Genomic DNA, 20,586 nt, shown 5'->3' on the forward strand with positions numbered 1-20,586 from the left:
TTGCACAGAATTCATGTTCCAAGCATGTACAACACTTACCAGTCTTCCTCTTGTAGCGAGTGATTATGAAGTACGACACAATGTAGAGCACTGCAAAGAGTAGGAAACAGATCTGCAGACAGAAAACACAAAGACTAACTTCAGTCACTGAACCAAAGTAGGGGAAAGAAACGTTATAGTTAGACTCTTAAATACAGGCTGACTATAAACTATATCAATTAATTAGGTTTCTGGGAATCCTGGCACTGGTCCATCTGACTTCTGTTCATCTATTTCTAAAACCACTTAAACATTTAAATCAGTTCAATTCAATTGGGGAAAAAATTTATCAATTAATAAATAACCACAGACATAAACTTCACTAAATGCTGCATGGTTTCTCTTTAAATCTATATTAGCACATCAATTTACAGTAAAGTCAGAGACCAAGGTAAGGCTGTAAGGAAAATCTCAGTAAGTCATGAATTTGAAAAGCAAGATTTTTTAAAAAAGGAATGAAGAAAAACTATGTTATTGTAGAATTGAAAAGCTGAAACTGTCACATAGAACGTAACATGTGATAATGAAGAAATGATGGCCAGCATCCACATCTTCATCTTAACTATCTCGTTCAAAGATCAAAAACACACTGCCACCCCTGTTGAGGACAAAAGTAATCATAACACCTAAAAGGGTGTTAAAAGGTAGAAAATAATTTATATAAATAATTATTTTTCATTACAATATGTTCTCTGAAATTTCTGCGCAAATGTGTAAAAATTCTGTGAAGGAATATATACACACACACACACACACCAGAGAAATGATAAACTAAATTTACATGAAAGGAAAACATGAAGAGCTAAACTTAAATGACAGTGTTTCTTCTGTCAAATTTGTGCAAACTCAAGCCAGAGTAAAAAAAAAAAAAAAGTCTCTATTATTACAACACAACACACGCAGTACCATGTGACATGGTTCACTACGTAAAGCTAGCAAAGAGACTAGAGACCTACGGTAGTTGTAAACATAGAAAAACCTCTTGTGCAGTCTTACAGGAACTATGCACTTCATTATACATTTGTGTGTCAATCAGAATACAATTATTTTTTCCATAAGTTTATCTGTTTATCCCCGTAGTGCAGACAACCCGGTCTGACACACAGCCCTGAGTTCTTACATACTGTGGTCAGTTAGTGGGTCGGTTAGATACTGTAGGTCGGTTCGATATTAAGCATTCCCTGGCTCCATGGCCACTTGGCTTAAAGAAGAGAGTTATTAGTCAATGATGTGTGTTATGTGTTTTGTTTTATGTGAAATTAATTGTCAATTCCATTTGTATTTTTAAAAAAAAATTTCAAAGTGGCGTAGTTGACTATATTGATTTGGCAACCCCTGCTACAATAAAATCCCGTTTTGAATCTGCTGGTTTGTTTGCTTGACCAAGAGTTTGCTGGAGTGAGCAGCTCGTGCTTGTTTGCTTCTTTTCCCTGATTTGAGTTTTTTACTTTACTTTAACGGCATTTATCAGACGCCCTTATCCAGAGCGACTTACAATCAGTAGTTACAGGGACAGTCCCCCCTGGAGACACTCAGGGTATAGTGTCTTGCTCAGGGACACAATGGTAGTAAGTGGGATTTGAACCTGGGTCTTCTGGTTCATAGTTGAGTGTGTTACCCACTAGGCTACTACCACCCAATTATTAACTGTAAGTGTTCATCACATATGTTCTTACAAAAGAGTTGGTCTTCCAACTGTTTGGGTATTGTTCCACACTAAACTTAACACTAAGAGTCAAATTCCATATACGTTGGTGTGCGAAAATCCCACCTCAACCAGAAACTTGTGTAGTGGGCTGCAGCGGCCAGAAACGTGAATTATACACAATTCCACATTTTACAGCGGATGTTATTTGTTGGATTCCGCAAGTCTTTACGGAAATCAGTAGGGCCCTACTGGATAGTTTTTTTTTTTTTCCCAAATGCCATGATCCCTCAGGTTTTTAATGACTTTTGGCATCCTGAAGTGAAACCATTGGGTAGGTTGGTGATCGCAAAATATTGCACAGACCCATAGTCAGTAGCAGTAGTGGGATGACTGTATGGATGAAGTCTGCACATACCAACACTCACACACACACACACACACACACACACACACAGCTGTGAGGGGGAAGTGATGTCAGTTATCTGGTGCATTGAGAGTTCTGTCTGCCCACATGTAGAAGCTATTCTTCAGTCTGTTGGTTTTGCACAGCATGGATCAGAACCTTTGTCCAGAGGGCAGTATATTGGTTAGGATGTAGGTGGCCTTTTATGATTGCCCTGGCTCTGGAAAGACACCAAGAGCTAGCGGATGGAGTCCAGGGAGGGGAGTGGGGCAGTGGTGGCTTAAGGAAGGGTAAGGAAGTAGATCCTTAATTGGAAGGTTGCCGGTTTGAATCCTGAACCACCGCTGAGTGTGCCACTGAGCAAAGCACCGTCCCCACAACTTCTCCCCGGGCCCCTTTCATGTCTGCCAAGTGCTCACTAAGGGTGATGGGTTAAATGCAGATGACACATTTTGTTGTGTGCACCATGTGCTGTGTTTCACAATGTGAGTTCTGGTGACCCTCTAGAGTCTCTTTGTATCAGCCACTGTGCAACCAGCGTACCACTTGCACCAGCAGACACTTGATTGTGGCTTGATAGAAGGACACCAGCAGTTTGGACTGCAGGAAGTTCCATCTAAGGACATTCAGGCACTGGAGGTTAAGATATGGGTAAGCTATGGCTGGTAGTAGCCTAGTAGGTAAGAAGCTCGACTATGAAGCAGAAAACCCAGGTTCAAATCCCACTTACTACCATTTTGTCCCTGAGCAAGACACTTAGGGTGTTTTTCTGATTTTGAGAAAATAAAATATGCAGGACATTTCATCAGAGAGCCATTCACTTTCCATGTGGAAAAAAATCAAGGACTTGGCTGCAACCTTCGGTTTGCCTCGCCGCGCACTCGAAGATGAACTGATGGATGTTCAGGCAAGAGGACACAACCAAACCGCGCAGCAGTCATCCTCAGTGGCAGAAATGTGCCGAAACATCTCTGGACAAAACCTCAGATTATTAAGTTCAAAAGTGCTTTCCATATTTGGATCCACACACATTTTCTGCAATGACGTGCATCAAGTCACGTTTCTGTGCGCGTCTTACAGACTACAAATTACAGTCACATCTTCATTGTGCTGTTTCTCCTTTTGAGCCGAATTTCATCAAATTGGTCGGCTCCCGACAACATCAGGTGTCCCATTAATGGTAAATAGAATTATACTCTAATAATACATCTAATTGTAATAATTTTAGATGCATAATATCTGCTTATTGAGCGTTGATGACGTCATATGTAAATAATATGCAGCCCGTGGGACTTGAACTTGGGGGGGGGGGGGGGGGGGGGGGGTCAGCTTCTGTCTTACATAAGCCTGGTGTTGAGAATTAGGTTGTTGTAGTCACACCATTGTCAGACACTGCACCTCATCTATGTAGGCGGTGTCGTCATTGTTCGTGATGGGCCCAACCAGAGTGGTGTAATCTGCAAATTTGCAGGGATGCGTGGGGTAAAGTGACTGGTGTATGTACATGCATGTATGTATGCATTTATATTTATGACATGCATTGTAATAGCAGTACAACAGAGTGAAATGAATCCTGAACCACACTGTTTTGACTGTGCATTGATAAAGTAGCTATAGAAATATTTAAATAAAGGGGGAAATAAAATAAAGCAAGAAAAAGAATGAGGCTTTTAAAGTAGTTAAAAATGTATGCTATAATGCAAGGAGAAAATAAACAGACATCATTGACAGTAGGGGCTATGGACCGTAGTAACAGATTGCAGTCGAATGTTCACCGAATGTTCATCGATCAGAAAGAATTCTTTCCTTCTGATGTTTGAGGGCTTTCTTGCATGGACAGTCCATTTCAAGTCACCCCACAGCATTTCAGTGGGATTTAGATTAGGGCTTTAGCAATTCTAGGTCTCACCACTTCTTTTTATCTTAAATTTCTTGATACAGATGGTTTCACATGTTCTTCAAGCGCCCTCTGATACACAGTAGAATTCGTGAAGAACTCTGTGACGGTGAGCTGGCCAGGTCCTGTTGCAGCAAAGCATCCCCAAACCAAGATACTGCCAACTGGTATGAGGTTCTTCTCTTGGAAGACTGTATTTGGTTTACGCCAAAAATGTCTTCTGTTCAGGTGTCCAAATAATCCAATTTAGACTCATCTGTCCATAGAACATTATCCCAGAAGTCATGGTCTTTGTCTACGTTCGCTCTGGCAAACTTCTCTTAGAGAGCAAAGGTTTCCGCCTTGCACACCTCCCATGAAAAATTCAAGCTTGTGTAGGCTTTCTGATAGTAGAGACTTTCACAGACAGTAGCCAGAGCCTGCTGTAGTTCCCGGGTTTTAGGATCTTTGAGGACTTCTTTGAGCATCTTGCGGTCCACTCTGGGGGTCAATTTGCTTGGATGGCCAGACCTGAGCATGGTAGCAGTTGTTTTGAATGTCCTCCACTTTAAACAATTTTCCAGATTGTGGAATGGCTGATGTCAAATTCTTTTGAGATCTTTTTAAATCCCACAATTTTTTTTCCCGAGGGCATCAGACAGCTCTTTATATCTCACCATGGTGCTCACTTCAACACATCAAGATTCAGGAGTACACCAAACTAAATCTGATGTTTAAAGATAGCAAGACTCCATTAAAATGCTGGGAAACGATGTACTGACCATGTACACCTGACCTGATACACCGGTGTGTGATTTTAGCCATTTTAAGTGGATAAAATCACACACATTTCTCAATCAATAGTCAGCCAAACACCACGGGGCGAACGAAAGCATAGACTGTAAGAGCGGCAACCTCAAATTGTTAAAGTGAGAGACGTAATGTCGGGAGCAGTAGGTGACAACATAGTATCCGTTTTCCACTGCTCTGGTTACCGCACTGGTTCCCAATTTCCCAATATTACAGTAAGTAATGGATTTGGTGATAATGGATTTCTTTTTAGTGGCCGTGACCCGTGACATATTATCATACGACTCCCGCTGAGGTCCTGTCTAGTGTAAATGCAGACTGGATCTCGGTTTGCTCCAGTTCAGCACTGGTCAAGCACCAGAACCAGCACCAGGCTCCAGCGTAGTGGAAATGCGTCAATACCTCAAGCTCATTCAACAGCACTTCTCTGATGGTGCGAGCGAAGATGCCGGATAATAATATAACGAGTGAACAAAGAATCGATCTATAAACATTTCTTAAGTCGGATTTTTTCATAAGCATCTGTCTTCCCACCCCACCCCACAGAAAAAGCTTCAGCTTCTGCTCTGTTCCCATTCTCTGGAAAATGAAACCTAAATGCCAAAAAGATTTCTGTATTATTTGCACTTTTACTCGTCCTAATATTTATATATTTAAAATGGGTTCTCAGATCATGTGAAACGTTTGTCTTATTTTTGTGTTCCCTTTATTTTTTGAGAGTATTTTGCAGTGTATTTTTAAAAAATTAAGGCTTTCATAGGGTGTACTAATTTTCCTCACATGACTGTAATTTGACTTAATATGAGAATCTCTGCAAACGCTCTCATTTGTTTTCATGGGCCCCAAGAGTCCAGAACAAGACTTATTCAATTATCCAACAAATCAAATAGAATGGAAGCCGAGACTCTTTTAGAAGCAATTAGGCCCTACATATCCTCTGAAAGGGGAATCTGAGTGTGGCTATCAGTCCTGCAACGTCTAAGTACAGAGTGACACTCGAGACCTCGTCCACCAAAGCAGTTGAACGAAAGGCGATACACACCAACAAGATGCCTCTCCGTAAATAACCATGTTAAATAACCAATCCACCAATCACACGTTTAAGGAGTCAATATCTGTAAACAAGCTATCACCATACAGCATCTCCAGAGTCGTGTACAGCGCAGGCACACGGCAACACAACACGACATAGCACATCTCTGACCACTGCAGGGGCAGGAAGTGGCCCCGTAATCAGAAGGTTGCCGGTTCGAATTCCCGATCCACCAAGGTGCCAATGAGCAAGGTACCGTCCCCACACACTGCCCCCCCGGGCGCCCACTGCTCACCAAGGTTGATGGTTAAATGAAGAGGACACATTTCGTTGTGTCACCATGTGCTGTGCTGTGTATCATAATGACAATCACTTCACTTTCTGAATCACCACAGCAATGCTTGATCAGCGCGAGCCTTTTCTACCTGCGGTTTACCTCCGTTACCTCCTGCACAACGGCCGAGATCAGGAAATCCACGTTTAGCCTCTCATTTAAGATACTTCAACACATTTTGGGTTTTGCTTCTACAGAACATGTTGCCGATGCTCACTGACATGGGGTTTTGGACCATGGCCTGGATAATTGGTCAGGTCCAGTCGGGAGACATTCCAGACCTTCCAAGGAGCCCATTTTCCCATGATATTCAGACGAGTGGATCATGAGGTGGAAATGAAGGGGAATAAAAATATATATATGAAAATGAGGAAATCTGCATCCCCCTCACGCACACACACGGATAATGTGAACAAACTTCAGTCTGTAATTTAACCTTTACGAAATATGCATAAATCCTTGTCCTTGCGTCTTCTCAATTTTTTTCATCTGTTTAGTTAGAGCCATTGCAGAACCATGCTAAAGTTTTTCGTCCCATGCCTATCTGGACAAAACGGTTTTCGTAACTCGTAAAACTTTTTAAATAATACTTGAATAAAAATATTTTGTTCTTATTAACCTCTCCTCTTGAGCAGCAGATACTTGGATAACGGACCCTGTTTACATGCTAAAACGATAATTACGGCGCTCCGACTGCAGCCGCTAATGTCCAGCTAGCTCACACAGATGGTTTGATCGGACAAAGTAAAACGGCGGCCGCACAAGTCAAAGGACGTCGCTTTGGACGTGGCGCAATTTCGCCGGCTGTAAAAGCTGTCAGTTCGGCTTCCCGTTAGCACCACCGCTAACCACTAGCGCGCCAACCCAGCTCTGTACTTACAATGTACTCGCGGACCTGGCTGTGGAAATTCTGCTCTCTGATGGAAACGTCGTCTTCTTCCATTCTTCATATTGCACGCACACATCCCTTAGACATAAAAATAAAATAATAATAATAAAAAAAAAACACTCGGAGCGGTCCACGGCGGGAAGGCGTAGCGGCTCTCTCCCAAACGCTCGACTCGTCTCGGGTCAAACCCACCGACGGCTCGCACCGCCAGATCAACGACTCAAAATAAACTACGTCATCAGTCCGCGTCGGAAGGCGACAGACGCGATGCGCGCAACACAGAATTGCCCACGTAATTCAAAATAAAAGGCTTTTGAGTCAAAGTCAGGTGTACCCGGTACAATTAAACTCAATCAACAGCTCTTTATACAACACAACGTTATTGTTGAACTAACCTAGATTAATACGACATGTGAGAATTGGACACATAAAGAATTACCTACGTAGGATATCTAGTAAGGAACATGTACATTTAGGTGGTCATGATGTATCTAGTGATTTTAAATAAATATAAAATCTGATAAAATATCATAAAAGCTCTGTTCTAAATATAAGAGTGTTCCGAAAAATCGCAGCGAGGTTGAGGCGAGGCCAATGATAACCTATAAGGATCAGTCTAGAACTTGAACGGGAAACTGACTCAAAATGTTTTGGACAGATTCATGCAATTTTGACGAGCCCAAAAACTATGGCTTTTATTCTGAAATTAACAGGACAACCCGTACCGGAAGTCCTATAGCTTTCAGTCTTACTTCACTACATTCAGTGATGGCGGAACACTGGCACCAACACGTGAATTGAATTCTTTCATCGTTATTGGAGTAGCGTTAGCATTCTAATTTTGCCTAGGACAATTAAACTTTGTTTACATGGTAATCGTGATTTAATATTTGCCGCTTTGCTCTTGCGGGGAATAAAAATCTCTATTTAGGTCCGTGCACGTGGGAGCTATTCATGTTTTCGCCATGAAGCCGAATTCTGGAGCCAAGTGGAAACGGAACAAGAAGAATCCCAAAGTTAGCGGCCCACTACAGAAGTTCATGGTGTCCGTGAACGACTATGTCGAAAGCCACGGAGGCTGCGGGGACGCAGAAACGGATCAAAGGTTCCGATTCGTCAAAAAGAAAAGTCGGAAGGAGAAGCGCAAGGAAAAACGGAGGATTAAGAAGGATAAATTGAAATTTAAACTCATCGGAAACGTCCCTGTCAGCACTGTGTCTGAACAAAGACAAATGTCTCAGGGCAATAAAACAAAGAAGGTTACGAAGAAAGTGCCAGACCAGAAGGTACCAGAAATGAAAAAGAAGGGCCCTTTGTCAACCAATAAAGTTAGAGATCCTGCGAAGGACGAAAAGACAAAAATCCCTTCGGATTCGGAGAATCCAGCAATTAAGAAGAGAAAGCGGAATGCATTTCAGGAAACTAGAAAAAAGGCGCTTTTCGAAGCCAACGCTGCCGAGGACCGAGAAATAAAAAAACTGGAGCGGCTGCTTGGATTTAACAAGAGAAAGAACAAGCAAAGTCTTCCTCAGTCGTTCGCTGCAGAGGGACTGGATTACATTTTGGGAATTTTGGAGCCGGGCTCATCGGCCGCGGGGATGCATGACAGTGACGAGGATGAAATTGGCATTGACCGAGCGAAAGACAGATTCGAAACTCTGGACGACAGCGAAGATGAAATGACGGAGGAGGAACGAGGGGACGCTTCTGATGGGGAAGATGTAAGCGAGGAAGATGGCACGGATGCTGAGGATGAGATCGATTCCGGTGAGGCGGCAAAGGAGCAGAATGAAGAGTCGGAGGAAGAAGAACTGGGAGAGGACGAAGCGGATGTTTTTGAGAAAGATGAAGATGAGCATGAAGTACCCGATGAAGAGAATGAACATGTGAGTTTGACCTTATTTGAAAATCCCATGAATGCCTCAGCGTTTTACTGGATTTTATTATTCGTGTGTATGTGTGTGTGTATATATGAAGGTCTGCTCAGGAGCAGGAAAGTACATCCCGCCTCACCTGCGAGAGGCTGTGGACAGCAGACGCAAGGCTGAGCTGGAGAGGTTAAAGAGGAATGTGAAGGGACTAGTCAACAGGTATCGTTTACTCTGTTCACGTGCTTGGCGCATATCTGTGGGGAGTGGAAGCGGACTCGTAATCGGAAGGTTGCCGGTTCGAATCCCAGGGAGGTGCCATCTCCCCACACACTGGTAAGCTGGAACGGCGTCTTCTGTTGACTGCAGACTGAGCGAGCCCAACATGGCCTCCATCAGCGGCCAGCTGGAGGCGCTGTACATGAGCTGCAGCAGGAAGGACATGAACGACACCCTGACCGAGGTTCTGCTGGCTGCCTGCGTCACTCCTGCTCTTATGCCTGACCGGTAAGCGTCTGTCGTCTGCGGTTTACAGTAAGAACGTGACTTATAGAGCATATGTTATGAGGCAATAAGCAATTTCCTTAGTGATTTAATAAAGTTTTCTGATTCTGATATTTTGCTTTCTCACAGGCTGCTCATGGAGCACGTTCTGCTGGTCAGCATCCTGCATCACACAGTGGGTTTGGAGGTATGGCTGTGGATCGAGATGAGTTTATGTTGTCGTCTCTGGTGGCGGTGACACTTGTAAATGAGCTGAGGGTGGATAGAAGATGGAAGTGTGTTGGTTGTGGTCTTTAAACAGGAAAGATACTCTTCACTTAAAAAAAATAAATAAATGGGGCAGTGGTGGCCTAGCGGTTAAGGAAGCGGCCCCATAATCTGAAGGTTGCCGGTTCGAATCCCGATCTGCCAAGGTGCCACTGAGGTGCCACTGAGCAAAGCACCGTCCCCACACACTGCTCCCCGGGCGCCTGTCAGGGCTGCCCACTGCTCACTCAGGGTGATGGGATAAATGCAGAGGACAAATTTCACTGTGTGCTGCTGTGCATCACATGTGACAATCACTTCACTGTTGCAGGTCGGCGCTAATTTTCTTGAGACGGTGGTGCACAAATTTGATGAGCTCTACCAGCATCCCACCGAGGGGAAGGAGTGTGACAACCTGGTGGCCATTGTGGCTCATTTATACAACTTCCACGTGGTGCACTCCCTCCTCATTTTTGACATCCTCAAGAAGCTTGTGCACACCTTCTCAGAAAAGGACATTGAGCTGGTCCTCTTCCTCCTTAAGAATGTTGGCTTCGCTCTCAGGAAGGACGACGCTCTGGCTCTTAAAGAGCTCATCTCAGAGGCCCAGAAAAAGGCCAGCGGTGTCGGCTCTCAGTTCCAGAATCAGACCAGGGTGAGTGTGTCAGGCGTGGGCAATATACAAACAAAGGAAAATTATTTTTGAGAAACATGAATTGTATGGGACACAATCTGTACTCCAGGTGCGTTTCATGCTGGAGACCATGATGGCACTGAAGAACAATGACATGAGGAAGATACCAGGCTATGACCCTGAGCCAGTGGAGAAGCTTAGGAAGCTGCAGAGGACGTTGGTGAGTTGAATCTGCTTGTAACTGAGTCAGACGTTGGGTGCTGTTAGATTAGTGGCCGTAGGTGTAAGCCGGTCTCACGATTCGATTACAATTATCGATGCATCCCATCAGATTTTCTACATTAGTTCAAATATGTTGAGTGAGATTAGAGTCCAGGCCTCGTTCACACAGACCGTCTTTTCTGGTGTTCCAGGCATCAGGTGATCACGGACTGAACAGCAAAGTCTTTTTTGTGCTCGTTGGAACAAACCAAATCATCCACAACAGCATTCAGCACCAGCACTCGGTCGGCGTCAAATAATCACTGCATGCAGTGTTTTCTTCACGTCAGTCCTGATAAACAGCGACGAGGAGACACCAGTAAAACGCAAATCTAACGCGGCTACCAAGCGCAGCAAATGCACACAGGCCTTACTCCTACCCGGAGCGGCACTGTACTACGGACAAATTACCAGATTACTGCATTGATGCAGAATCATTCGCGTCTGCATCACAATGCATCGGTTTCAAGACCCCTACTAATGGCAATAAGTGGCAACTCACTCCTGTCCTCCTTGAGGCTCGACATTTCGGAACCTTTAACTTATAAAGACTGTAGAAATAAGACTCGTAACCCTGTGATGGTCAGTTCATGGTTTCACCACCAGAGGACATTACAACCGTAAAAAAGCCAAATTCCTTAAACGTCACCTACAAATGTCACCAGTAGCCCACCCTGTCCTTCTAATGGACCTTTAATAGGTTATTCAGGAAAAAGCCTATAAAAGTTACAACAAGGTGTGTGATCAAGTGAGAGAGAGAGATGCAATGCAGCTTACATATACTTTTGCCAAATTTTGACAAATAACGGCAAAAATGAACCTATACTGACTATTTATTAAAGTGATTTTATGTGAGTTATATTTATTGTAAACGTATGGTCTACTTTTGGTAAAATCAAGTGCTTTTTGTGTTTTTTTTTTTGTTTCCCCTCAGATCAACAAGAGAGCTTCTGGTACTGATGTGAAGCTCCGGGTCTCCTTGACGAACCTTCTGGAAGCGGAGCAAGTGGGACGGTGGTGGATTGTAGGGTCGTCTTGGACTGGTGCACCCATGATCGCTGGTGCTGGCAATAAGACGGTGCAGCCGCCCGCCGCTGGTGGACAAGTACGCTTTTCCCCAACCAGAATCGTTGTCATGAACGTGAATTGATTGTCATTGCGATACACTGCAGCACAGCACACGTGCACACAGCGGAAAATGTGTTCTCTGCCTTTAATCCATCACCCGTGGTGAGCAGTGGGCAGCCATGACAGCCACTTCCTTAACCGCTAGGCCACCACTGCCCTCGTTGGATAGTTGGAACTCCATTAATTTCTCATTTGTCCTCTTTCTCAGTTTAGCACCAAAGTTTTAGACCTGGCTCGAAGACAGAGGATGAACACAGATATCAGGAAGAATATCTTCTGTGTTATCATGACCAGCGAGGATTACTTGGATGCCTTCGAAAAGCTTTTGAGGTTAGTTGTGGTTAATGATATGTCTAATACTTATTAATCATTAATTTACCAGTATATGTTCATGGCAAAACTGAAGAAGGTGTAATGTTTCATTGCCTCCTCGCCGTAGACTGGGACTGAAAGACCAGCAGGAGCGAGAGATTGTGCACGTTCTGCTGGACTGCTGTCTGCAGGAGAAAACCTTCAATGCCTTCTACGCCGTCCTGGCAGAAAAGTTCTGCTCTCATGACCGCCGCTTCCAGGTGCGACCTGTAACGTAACTGGACTGTATTGTCCCAGTGCATCACGCACCAGCTAACGTCTGAAGAATCTATATCTGCTGAAAGAACAGGGAGAAATGGCAGGACCAGATGTGTGTGAAATGACCTGTGGGATGAGGGGTCCCGCGGGACCCGGAGGTGCGACGGTCCCTCCTCTCGTATTCTGTGTGCTCTTCACACCAGCTCAACAAAAGCAAGAGCCCACCCACTTCCGCGGTCATATCTGATAAGGACTGTTCTTCTGTGCCTTGTACCGCTCTGTCCAGTAAAGGGATGTTTGCTCTTCCCACCTTGATGGACTAAATGTGTTTCCAGTTGGGGAAACTGGGTCGTCTAATGACCTCTGTTTTAACACCATGACCGTTTTTCTGCGGGAAAAGGCTGGGTGCTGGAGTCTTGTCCAGAACTGTTAACTTATATTTATTTATTTGTTTTCTTTGTTTCTATCAGATGACATTTCAGTTCAGTCTGTGGGACAAGTTTAAAGAGCTTTCAAACCTCTCCAGCACCACCTTCACTAACCTGGTCCAGCTGGTCACTCGTCTGCTTCAAAAGAAGTCACTGTCACTCTCCATCCTCAAGGTGCATTGTTGTTTATGTGAGGGGATTTTACGACATAAATGTATAGATACCAAAATGCAGACGTGAATGACCATTTGATTTTGATCTCTGTGGTGGTTTACTGCTACATTTGATGTCAAGTTTTCTCCTCGATTCTCGTCCCCCCTTTTAGGCCATTGAGTTTGGGGAGCTGGATAAGCCAAGGGTGAAGTTTCTGCGTCAGGTTCTCACAAAGTTGCTGAAAGAAAGTGAGGCAGAGGACTTGGTGAATATATTTGGAAGGTACTCACTTGATGATGCATCTACAGACTGAGCTTGTTACTACTTTCCAAATTGTGTGAATCTTAATGTGACCATGTGCACCTCACAAACCCTACTATTCAAAAAACAAATGATGTGTGTATTTGTGTCTTTCGGAATCAGCACCTCTCCTTGTTACTTGTGTCTCAGGATCTCGGGAATCCCAAAGCTTGGAATGCTGCAGGAAGGCTTGAAGCTTTTCATCAGCCACTTCTTGCTGAAGAACACCCAGTCATTAGGAACGGCTGAGCAAGCCAAGCTTTTGACGGAGAGAGCAGAGGTCGCAACCAAAGCCATGGGGGCCAGAGACACTAAACTCAAACTGTAAAACAAAGAGAAGGTCTTCTGTTCACAGTCATGACCTCAAGACGTCCTATGGAACACCCCATCATGAAATTGCTTTGAAGGACATGGTTCTCCCTTTTGGTGTGCAGCAGTGATGTACCCTGGAGGACCCTCCAGCAGCCGAATAGCAGGACCTGCTATTCGGATGCGCTACATACTTTGGAGGCCTCACCTTTGACCTGCTATCTCAGAAATGTACAAATGCGTTTGCCTTAAACACCATCTTGTGGCAGGTCCATTTTTAAATATTGTTAATACTTTTTATCAGTATCTCTTGATAATATGTAGCTAATTCATATAAGATGAAAAATTGCTTAACAGTAATTATTGTTAATATTACGTGAACCATATACATATAAAATTAAACAAAAATCTCCAGTCTGCTGAAAAGGCAAAATACCCAATTTGTTTAAATAAGCAAATTTCCTTATTGGTGTCGTTCACAACCAGGTAAATATCTGCGGTCAGTGACGTTCAGTCTGCATGATGGTTCATCCAGTTGTTTTGGTTTATTGGTGAATATGTTTCTTAAGAATTCATATGATGGCATTTTAAGCTGGAAAAGTTCTCGGGACGACTCGACAAAACGGCCTTGTTGCCTTGAAGTTCAAAGATCTTCCTGGGTCATCTTAATTTACTTTAGACAGCCGGAAGGTGTAAATGCCTGCCCACTGAGCTTCACCCCACCCAGTACTCCACTGGCAGCTAGATGCCACAGCCAATTGTTACAATTCCCCGTCACCGGGTCAGATAAGCGTCTGATTTGCTGCTCCCGTTTCCTGAATTCTTATTCTTATTTTTTTAATCGTTTTTTAATCAGTCTTACAGGAGATACAAGCATGTACATCACATGCTTGTTCACACTTGGGAAGCCTCCTGCAGGGCAAAAGAGTCCGAATTTGGAAGCAGTGACCCTGTTGCCTTGGTGGCATACCAGAGGGTTGCCGCTACTTTCGATGGCCGCAATTATTAATTAGCAACTTTACTACAGCTGATATCGGCGTGAGCCATGGAACGGTCAGGAGGTTGGCTGCGGACGTCTGGGGTCACACGACTGAAATAATCTGTGCTCTGCCCTGCTGACTCGCCCGGCCCGCCCGCTCGCTCTCTCGGGCACCACTTTTCTCGTTTAAAAAAACACGCTGTGACGGCGGCTGCAGGGAAAAGGCCGTCTTCATGCTGGCAGGGTTCACGTTCAGCAGCAGCGCCGCAGTCTTTCCTCGTCGGCAGAATTAAGGCATGTAAAGAAAGAGCGGGCTGGGGAGTACTGGGTAGCCATCTCATGTATTTATAAAAAATCCACGTTTGATCGGACTCGCCAAATATGTCCCACTGTCAGCCGATTCTCACATATTTTTTTAAGTGCATTTCCCAAACGCAATGTTCGTCAAGTTGGAATTATTTTCTGGCCAAAAAATGACCAGATTACAGACAGAATCCAAAAGTCTAACCGCTGGCCACACCGCTGCGAACTGCTGTGGTTTCGATGGTGACAAAGGCATCATTGTCACCTCATGCGCGGGAGAGACGCGCCTAGCAGGAATGCCACCCAGCAAATACACACGCAGGTGAATGGAATGAGAGAGTGTGTTGGGTGGCCATTGTCTGGCCGGTGTGGGCAGTCACCTCAGGCAGGCCCGATATTGACCCCAGGGTGACCTTTTAATGGGAAATGGGCACTGCCCTGGAGAGGGGCTGTTAAACGTTGGCTCGACCCATTTATTTGTTTTTTTAAATAATACTGTAATCTGTTGGGGTTTTGATTCATGATTTCGTGATTTACGGCCCTGCTAGAGAGACGTGAGCATCGTCAATTGTAGTTTCTTCACACCCAGACCAGATAAGTCAGACCTCCTCGGGCCTCAAGTATCCTCTTGAGGACACTGATACACAGATAACGGCCCACACACCCACTTTGTTCTCACTGCAGCTGGACAAACCAGCCATCTGAGGAAATGGGACTGGTCCCCGAAACGTCCAAACAAAGTCAGGGCCGTCACTTCCCTGGTCTGCACGTTTTTTTAAACTTAACTTATATATATATACACACACACACACACACACATACATACATACAAACTTAAACAGCATAACCATAATCTGCACCGTGCATTTGAGAAGAAGTGACAGTGAAAATCGTGACCTAAGACTGACCTCGGGCCCCTAAATAACATAAATCCGCTAATATGAACAATGAAGCATGAACCAGAGGACGTTGGGAACCTCGGACCGTTCTCTCTGGATTATTGTCAGATCGGCCCTAGTTCCGTTCGATTTATTGGACGCGTCGAGCCGAGCGATATTAATATTATTACCTCCGAAGATCGTCACGCGTGTTTTCTACTCTCAGTCGTTCAACGTTTCTCGTCCCGCTGCAGCGTTCGGTTTCTAGTTCGTGGAGCGCACCGAATCACTCTATTCGCCTTAAGAAATACGAATTTATCGGTTGAATTAAAAAAAGAAGACGAGGTGTGTTGAACATCAGGAATTTGGATTAATGGCGCACATTTCATCGGTTTATTAAAGATCTCGCTGCTGGGTTTCTTGTTCGGGGAATTTTTACATCCACCAGACGCGGACTCGTCCAAAACAAGCCTGTCCGTTCCAATACACATGCAACAGAAAAAAGATGATTGCAAATACAGAGGAAAATACGGGAATATGTATTTACTGCTGGTTTGCAATATTTTCAGAAATATTTTAATTCCCAGACATTCGCCCAGGAAAGGAAAGAAAAAGAAAGATATATATATATATACATATGTGTGTATTTATTTATGTATATATAGTGTGTGTGTGTGTGTGTATATATAATAAAATAAATTACCATGCACTCACAGCCATTTTTATAAATACATTATACAAAAATAAACACGTCATTGGTTTATAGTTTTTTTTTTTTTCGTTTTGCACGTAACAGGATATAATAAAAAAAATCTGAAATGACGTTTAAAATGCAGTGGTTATCAGGATAAACCGTGATTGTGGGAGGTCGGATGCGCTGCCTTTTAACACCACGTCTACATTAAGAAACATGCTCTGTAACGGGATGGAACGTTGTCTTCTGCCTGGGCTCTTGCAATATTTTAACATGAATCCATATCATCCAGCTTTTCCAAATGTAGCTTATTTTTTTCCTCACATGCAGCTTCACAGTAAAACGTCCTGTGAAGTATGTCAAAAAAAAGCAACAAAAAAAAAGAATAATTTATAATAAATCTCCTAATGCCTCACTGCTGGCTTCTCTCCTCGTCCGAGGAACAGTCTGAGGAGTTGTAGAGGAAGGTCTCTCCTTCCTCTTCATCGCTGTCCTTAAAGTCTCTTATCCTGTTGCTCTTGACCGAGTCTGTTTGCTCCAGGCCGCCCTCGGATTTGTCCTGGTGGCCCTTGGTGCCTTTCTGCCTTTCGGCCTCCTGCTGCTCTTTCGCCTTCTTGCTTCGCTTCCACTTCATCCTCCTGTTCTGAAACCAGATTTTTACCTGCAAAAATACACGCAATTTAATCTTTTTTTTTTTTTTGCTCCCCATCTGTAGAGGTATTCGAAAAGATGAAGTGACGTGTCACCTGCGTTTCTGTCAGCATGAGAGACGTGGCCACCTCAAACCGCTTGGGTCGGGACAGGTACTTGTTTAGCTTGAACTGATGCTCAAGTTCGAGAAGCTGCTGGCTCGTAAACGCGGTTCTGGGTCTTCTGCATTTCCCCAGTAAATTCGACTGCGCCTGGGCTGAAGACAACAAAAGAAATGGTACAATATATATATATTTCTGTCGTCAGTGTGATAGAATTGTTGTTTTAAATCTACTGCACTGGACTTATGGTGACGTAAGACTTACTCATGGTCAAAAAAAAAAAAACAGGCTTGATTCTACTTTTTTTAATGACCATTTTACACACAAACCTGGCAACACTGACCCCTGGTTGCCAGGGCGACGTGGTTAGGCACCGACGCTACGGAAGCCCGAACGGCGCGCAAACGCGTTTGACCCGCGCGTCTCCCCTCGCTGGAAATAGCCCGCGTGGAGAACCTCGGGGCCGCTCCAAGTCACACGGAGCCTCCATTTCCCCGGCGCGGTGTTTGCGGAGAGAGGGAGAGAGGGGGAGAGAGAGAGAGGGAGAGAGAGAGAGAGAGAGAGGGAGAGAGATAGAGAGAGAGAGGGAGAGAGGGAGAGAGAGAGAGGGAGAGAGAGAGAGAGAGGACCGCTGTTTGTCATCCGCCTTCGGCGCGGCTGAACAGAACGCCAGTGTCCCGAGAGCAAACAGGGGACCAGGGGGGGGGCGGGCTGCGGCTTTCGCGCCGAGCCGCCACTTTCCCCTCCTGTCCATTATCTGCCCATTTCAGCCCCACTCAGAAACGGAGTCGCACACACCGCCCGGCTCAATGGGAGGTCTGTTTTCTGGGCTCCCCGTTTTCATCCCCGACCTTCCCGTCCCGTTCAAAAGTTCAAAAGTGGTTCGAACTAGTGCTATTCTGGCCTGTTTCCACTGCAGGGTTTTCTAATGATTCATAATAATAATCATAATAATGTATTTTCATCTCCAGGCCCACCAGACCTCAACATTTACATTTATGGCATTTATCAGACCCCCTTATCCAGAGCGACTTACAATCAGTAGTTACAGGGACAGTCCCCCCTTGAGCAATTTAGGGTTAAGTGTCCTGCTCAGGGACACAATGGAAGTAAGTGGGATTTGAACCTGGGTCTTCTGGCGAGTGTGTTACCCACTAGGCTACTACCACCCTCAACTATATGCGGACGGGGGCGTTCACGAACATTTGGTGTCTTTTTTTTTATTGTCTCCCCTCCAAACAAAAAAAAAAAAAGCGGAAACGATCCCATTGAAGGGTTCACATATTAATGCATCCGCACATTCGTATATTCAAATCACAAGGCAGCCATGAGCTGAGCTGCTTCAGCTCTGATGTGACATGGGACAGTGGGGACATCTCAACGTGGCACCTGCTCTCTCGTTTATGACGCTCGACAGACGATTTCTTAAATTCATAGAAGCTTTGCTCATGTTTATAATAGGCAATTTTGTTTCAGCCATTTATTTCATAGTAAACATTTGTGTTTACATTAAACATTATTATACCATTAATTTAATAAAACGAATAGCGTTTGCACGTACAATAAAAAAAACCATAAATGACCTAAAAGAAATGGTATAAAGGATCAGGATAACTCACTGTTGAAGTCGGGGATTTTGGGGAGCATCATGCCCGCCGTGGAGACGCGCAGCCAGTGGTCGAGCTGGAACGCGCCGGGGGTCAGTTTGAGGGGGTCGCCGGGGTGCTGGTGGTGGGTGCCGTGGGGGTAGGGGTAGGTCAGGGCCGGGTGCTGACCCAGGGCCGCGGCCGAGTAGGTGTACACCGGGTGGCCGTACAGCGCCTGCGGCGGGATCCCCGCGCCGCCCTGGCCGTGGAGCCCCACCATTCCCGAGTGGGGCGCGCCGAGGAAGCCGGCTTTGGGAATCAGGCCGCAGGCGGGGATCCTGGGAGGGGACGGGCTGTCGGTCCGCAGCGACTCCGCGTTTCCGGCGCCGGACGGGGACGCCGAAGAAGAGGACAGGGAGGCGACCAGCGCCAGCGGCGACGTCTGCGCCTTCGGCGGCTCCACGGCCAGCAGCGCGTCGATGCGGAAGTTTTTGGATTTTTCCATCGGGTCTGCACGCTCCGCACGGATCCTCTCCAGCGTGCGCCGCGGGCTAAATCGGGGGGCTGCGGGACGCGGGTCCACACCTAGAGTGCGGATTGGCCGGTGACGTCACCGCCAGCGGCACCCGATTGGTCGACAGCGGTGGCCGAGCGCGACCTTCTTCATTTAGCGTTTTAAAACTTCGCATATGAGCAATTAATCTGTCGGAAATGAATTTTTTATATACAGATATGTTTGTTGTTGTTTTTAAATGAAACGACGACGTCATAAAAAGGTAGTAAACAGGGTAGATACGCCAGATCAGAATAATCGAAAAGAACAAAGTACAAATTCGCAGCTGTATGTCTGACAGAAAGACGAAAAAGCCACAAAATTAAAAAATATATATATATATTTTAAAAAATTATAAAAACAAGTAGTTTACAAGTAGTAATAGTGCAGGGATTAACATAATGTTAATTATCAAATGCTCTTCCAAGGGGGAGTTTGAGTTAATATATAATGTGTTTGTGGCGGTGATGTATAGACATATTAATCTAACAATAATAAATCATGTAAAAAAATTACTTAAATAATATAAATAATAAGGCCGTCGAATCTTTTATTATTTATTCTCAACATTAAAGTGAAAAGTGCGTCTGATCCACCGAGCAAACCGAATTTCCACTCGGAAAATCCACAGAGAAATTAAAGAATCACGGCCGTTCCGATTACAAGTGTATTCAGTTCATTCTGAGAAGAAATTTATAATATTTTACATTCGAAATGATTGTTTGAAGCAGCAAGTAATTTTTTTAATGTCCTGTGATAATGTCATCATAAAAATCTGCACTGTAAGGCATTTAATAAAATATATTTGCGTTGTAACTGCTAAAATTGAAAAAAAAAAATTCGTTTACTTTTCGTTTTTTTTTTCTATCGTCCCGCGTATGCCCGTATCCAGCAGTAGCGGGCATCAATCCGGGTAAAATGCCACCGGGGGCTCGCGTGTCAGGGCGGTGGCTCTTTTTCGCTCTAATCAGCCACTTTAAGCTAATGGAGGAAGAGGTCAGATTGAGAATTATTGACACCCCCGCTGCCCTTAACCCGTCGTCCAATAAAGCGGATTAGTTTCCCTCGATCCATCACCCGACCGAGCGCCCCCCCGGGACGGGAGCCGGGCGTTTATTTGCTCGGGGGAAATCAACAAGTCGCGGGGCGGCTACTTTTAACCCCAGGATCAGGATTTCATTGGGACCCTGGGTGACGTCACGGCCGATTAAGGAATTTGAATTATACAACATCACACCATACTTCACTGTCTGGTACTCCGTGTACCGTTTTAGGACAAAATAGAAATAATAATAAGAATAGAATGATCATGCCGAGAAAAGTGTCACTTTTGCTCCTCTGGACCTGATAAAGATACGGCGTCCGTCTCCGCCGCTCCCACCTTCTCATTTCATTAAGGGTCCGCATG

The 20,586-nt window shown here is 44.7% G+C and overlaps 3 protein-coding genes across 3 annotated transcripts in view; 1 reads left to right on the forward strand and 2 right to left on the reverse strand.

Annotated features, from left to right (window-relative positions):
• lmbr1 (limb development membrane protein 1) overlaps window positions 1–7,211 on the reverse strand; it is a 37,634-nt gene extending 30,423 nt beyond the window's left edge. Inside the window, exons 1-2 of the mRNA XM_028961089.1 lie at window positions 7,024–7,211; window positions 40–112 (exon numbers count right to left, since the gene is read on the reverse strand). Of these exons, the coding sequence (XP_028816922.1) occupies window positions 40–112; window positions 7,024–7,086 (136 nt within the window). The 5' untranslated portion in view covers window positions 7,087–7,211. The remainder of the gene's footprint in view (window positions 1–39; window positions 113–7,023) is intronic.
• Window positions 7,212–7,765: 554 nt separating this feature from the next.
• nom1 (nucleolar protein with MIF4G domain 1) lies at window positions 7,766–13,859 on the forward strand. The gene is made up of 12 exons (XM_028961088.1): window positions 7,766–8,918; window positions 9,010–9,122; window positions 9,270–9,407; window positions 9,534–9,591; window positions 9,982–10,305; window positions 10,394–10,504; window positions 11,480–11,650; window positions 11,882–12,003; window positions 12,113–12,245; window positions 12,714–12,845; window positions 12,997–13,106; window positions 13,275–13,859. Exons 1-12 carry the CDS (start codon window positions 7,998–8,000, stop codon window positions 13,450–13,452), a joined length of 2,511 nt encoding a protein of 836 aa, XP_028816921.1. The 5' UTR covers window positions 7,766–7,997; the 3' UTR covers window positions 13,453–13,859.
• Window positions 13,860–16,699: 2,840 nt separating this feature from the next.
• mnx1 (motor neuron and pancreas homeobox 1) lies at window positions 16,700–19,130 on the reverse strand. The gene is made up of 3 exons (XM_028966318.1): window positions 18,659–19,130; window positions 17,034–17,194; window positions 16,700–16,930 (listed from the first exon to the last, which is right to left on the reverse strand). Exons 1-3 carry the CDS (start codon window positions 19,128–19,130, stop codon window positions 16,700–16,702), a joined length of 864 nt encoding a protein of 287 aa, XP_028822151.1.
• Window positions 19,131–20,586: the final 1,456 nt, after the last annotated feature.

Source organism: Denticeps clupeoides, chromosome 2 (genome assembly GCF_900700375.1).
Source record: "Denticeps clupeoides chromosome 2, fDenClu1.1, whole genome shotgun sequence".
In the NCBI taxonomy this organism is placed as follows: Eukaryota; Metazoa; Chordata; class Actinopteri; order Clupeiformes; family Denticipitidae; genus Denticeps; species Denticeps clupeoides.

Bases quoted from the DNA above. Each gene is read 5' to 3' on its own strand.
- nom1 (XM_028961088.1), top strand. From the start codon at position 7,998: ATGAAGCCGAATTCTGGAGCCAAGTGGAAACGGAACAAGAAGAATCCC. The intron at 10,306-10,393 runs GTGAGTGTGTCA...TCTGTACTCCAG, and splicing joins AGTTCCAGAATCAGACCAGG to GTGCGTTTCATGCTGGAGAC. The intron at 11,651-11,881 runs GTACGCTTTTCC...CCTCTTTCTCAG, and splicing joins CGCCCGCCGCTGGTGGACAA to TTTAGCACCAAAGTTTTAGA.
- mnx1 (XM_028966318.1), bottom strand. From the start codon at position 19,130: ATGGAAAAATCCAAAAACTTCCGCATCGACGCGCTGCTGGCCGTGGAG. The intron at 17,195-18,658 runs GTGAGTTATCCT...TGTTGTCTTCAG, and splicing joins CAAAATCCCCGACTTCAACA to CCCAGGCGCAGTCGAATTTA. The intron at 16,931-17,033 runs GTGACACGTCAC...ATCTGGTTTCAG, and splicing joins TCATGCTGACAGAAACGCAG to AACAGGAGGATGAAGTGGAA.